Source organism: Berghia stephanieae, chromosome 8 (genome assembly GCF_034508935.2).
Source record: "Berghia stephanieae isolate SIO BIC M18660-M18661 chromosome 8, UCSD_Bste_1.3, whole genome shotgun sequence".
NCBI lineage: Eukaryota > Metazoa > Mollusca > Gastropoda > Nudibranchia > Aeolidiidae > Berghia > Berghia stephanieae.
This window is the reverse complement of record NC_088367.1, coordinates 48,609,378-48,610,861: the sequence shown is the minus strand read 5'-3', so window position 1 is coordinate 48,610,861 and position 1,484 is coordinate 48,609,378. Positions and strand designations below refer to the sequence as shown.

Genomic DNA, 1,484 nt, shown 5'->3' with positions numbered 1-1,484 from the left:
CCCCCCCCCCCCCCCCCCCCCGTAAGTTTAAAAAAACATAAACTTCCAAACGGACTATCTAAAAAAACATCGATCAATGCTAAAGCGATAGGCATTAATATTTTTCCTCGTTTTCTTCTGGTTCATTCATATATAAAGCACGTCACATCATTGATTATTCTATTATTCTATATATATATATATATATATATATATATATATATATATATATATATATATATAATATATATATATATATATATATATATATATATATATATATATATATATATATATATATATATATATATATATATATATATCAAAACGTACACAATCAACAGTTAAAGTGTTTCTCAATTATTACATGAAAATGACTTTAAAAAACAAAACAAAAAAAACAAAAATTTGAAACAACAAGTAAATTTTCTGTGAGTTTAATATAAACATTGACTAAATCAGGATCAACAAATATGAGTATGTGTGGATCAAATCAAAAATGACATATGTCTTTTTCAAAATTATTATTATTAAAAGAAAAAAAACAAAAAAAACAAATAAATAAACAAGAAAATTTTTTTAAAAACCCATAAAAAACTCAGTCAAAGAATGAGAGACTAACCTTGCTGTTCTGAAGTAGAAGACCAATTCCTTCCATACACACTTGAAGAAGACCTCCTTCTTTGGTTTTCAGGTCTTGGACAGGAAATTCTCCTCCGAGCTCTTGGCCTAAGCGTATTATAATAATAAAAGTGCATCACTGTACAAAATACGTTATTCCAAAACAAAGGAGGAAATAATATATTCGTAAATTTTCTATGGACAATTGTGAAAATTTTTTTTAAAGCTTGATGTGGGAATATAGAGACAATCCAAGAGCTGGTCATTAATGGTTTCATGTGAGTGAATACCACCTACATAAACTGATGAATATATAAGGGAAAAATATTATATGACCAGATTGATTTGTGTTCATTTAAATCAGACTTTGATTTGTTGGTTAATATGAGGGGGGGGGGGGGGGGGGGGGGAAACAGGACTCTACGAAAACTTTATTCTAAACGAGATTTTATCTTGAACGATTTATCTTATCCACACTCCACTCCACTGTAACTATAAATAATTATCAGAAAATGAAAATAGCGTATTTGCTACCCACTAACTGCCATGAGAATCCATGATAAATAATTCTATACACATATAACAAAAAATAACCTGGAGGGTGACCAGTGTTGCGGCTTGAAGCTTTTTCCATGGCTTCCTTCACAGATAGGTAGAGCTCTCGACACTGATATAAGGAAACAGAAGAAGGTAAAAAAAAAAAAAAAGTTAATGTACAATAAGCCATTTTCATTTCAGAAGTGATGAGGAAAAAAGACAAAAATAAATTTCATCAATTTTTTTTTCCACAGATCAGATTTAATAAAAATATGAAAAAAAAAAAAAAAAAAAAAAGGCATTTTCTAACTTTGCAAAAAAAAAATAGTTTCAGTCACCTCTTTCTG

The 1,484-nt window shown here is 28.6% G+C and overlaps 3 protein-coding genes across 3 annotated transcripts in view; 2 read left to right on the top strand and 1 right to left on the bottom strand.

The window, feature by feature from the left end:
* LOC144977925 (RNA cytidine acetyltransferase-like) overlaps positions 1 to 456 on the top strand; it is a 16,519-nt gene extending 16,063 nt beyond the window's left edge. The window contains exon 12 of the mRNA XM_078923340.1: positions 442 to 456. Coding sequence (XP_078779466.1) covers positions 442 to 456 — 15 coding nt within the window. The remainder of the gene's footprint in view (positions 1 to 441) is intronic.
* The window catches only part of LOC144978802 (sialoadhesin-like), a gene marked incomplete at its 5' end in the record, with an annotated part of 91,599 nt that overhangs the window by 73,354 nt on the left and 16,761 nt on the right, over positions 1 to 1,484 (top strand).
* LOC144978803 (MAP kinase-activating death domain protein-like) overlaps positions 563 to 1,484 on the bottom strand; it is a 10,802-nt gene continuing 9,880 nt past the window's right edge. The window contains exons 8-9 of the mRNA XM_078925325.1: positions 1,195 to 1,267; positions 563 to 708 (exon numbers count right to left, since the gene is read on the bottom strand). Coding sequence (XP_078781451.1) covers positions 578 to 708; positions 1,195 to 1,267 — 204 coding nt within the window. The 3' untranslated portion in view covers positions 563 to 577. The remainder of the gene's footprint in view (positions 709 to 1,194; positions 1,268 to 1,484) is intronic.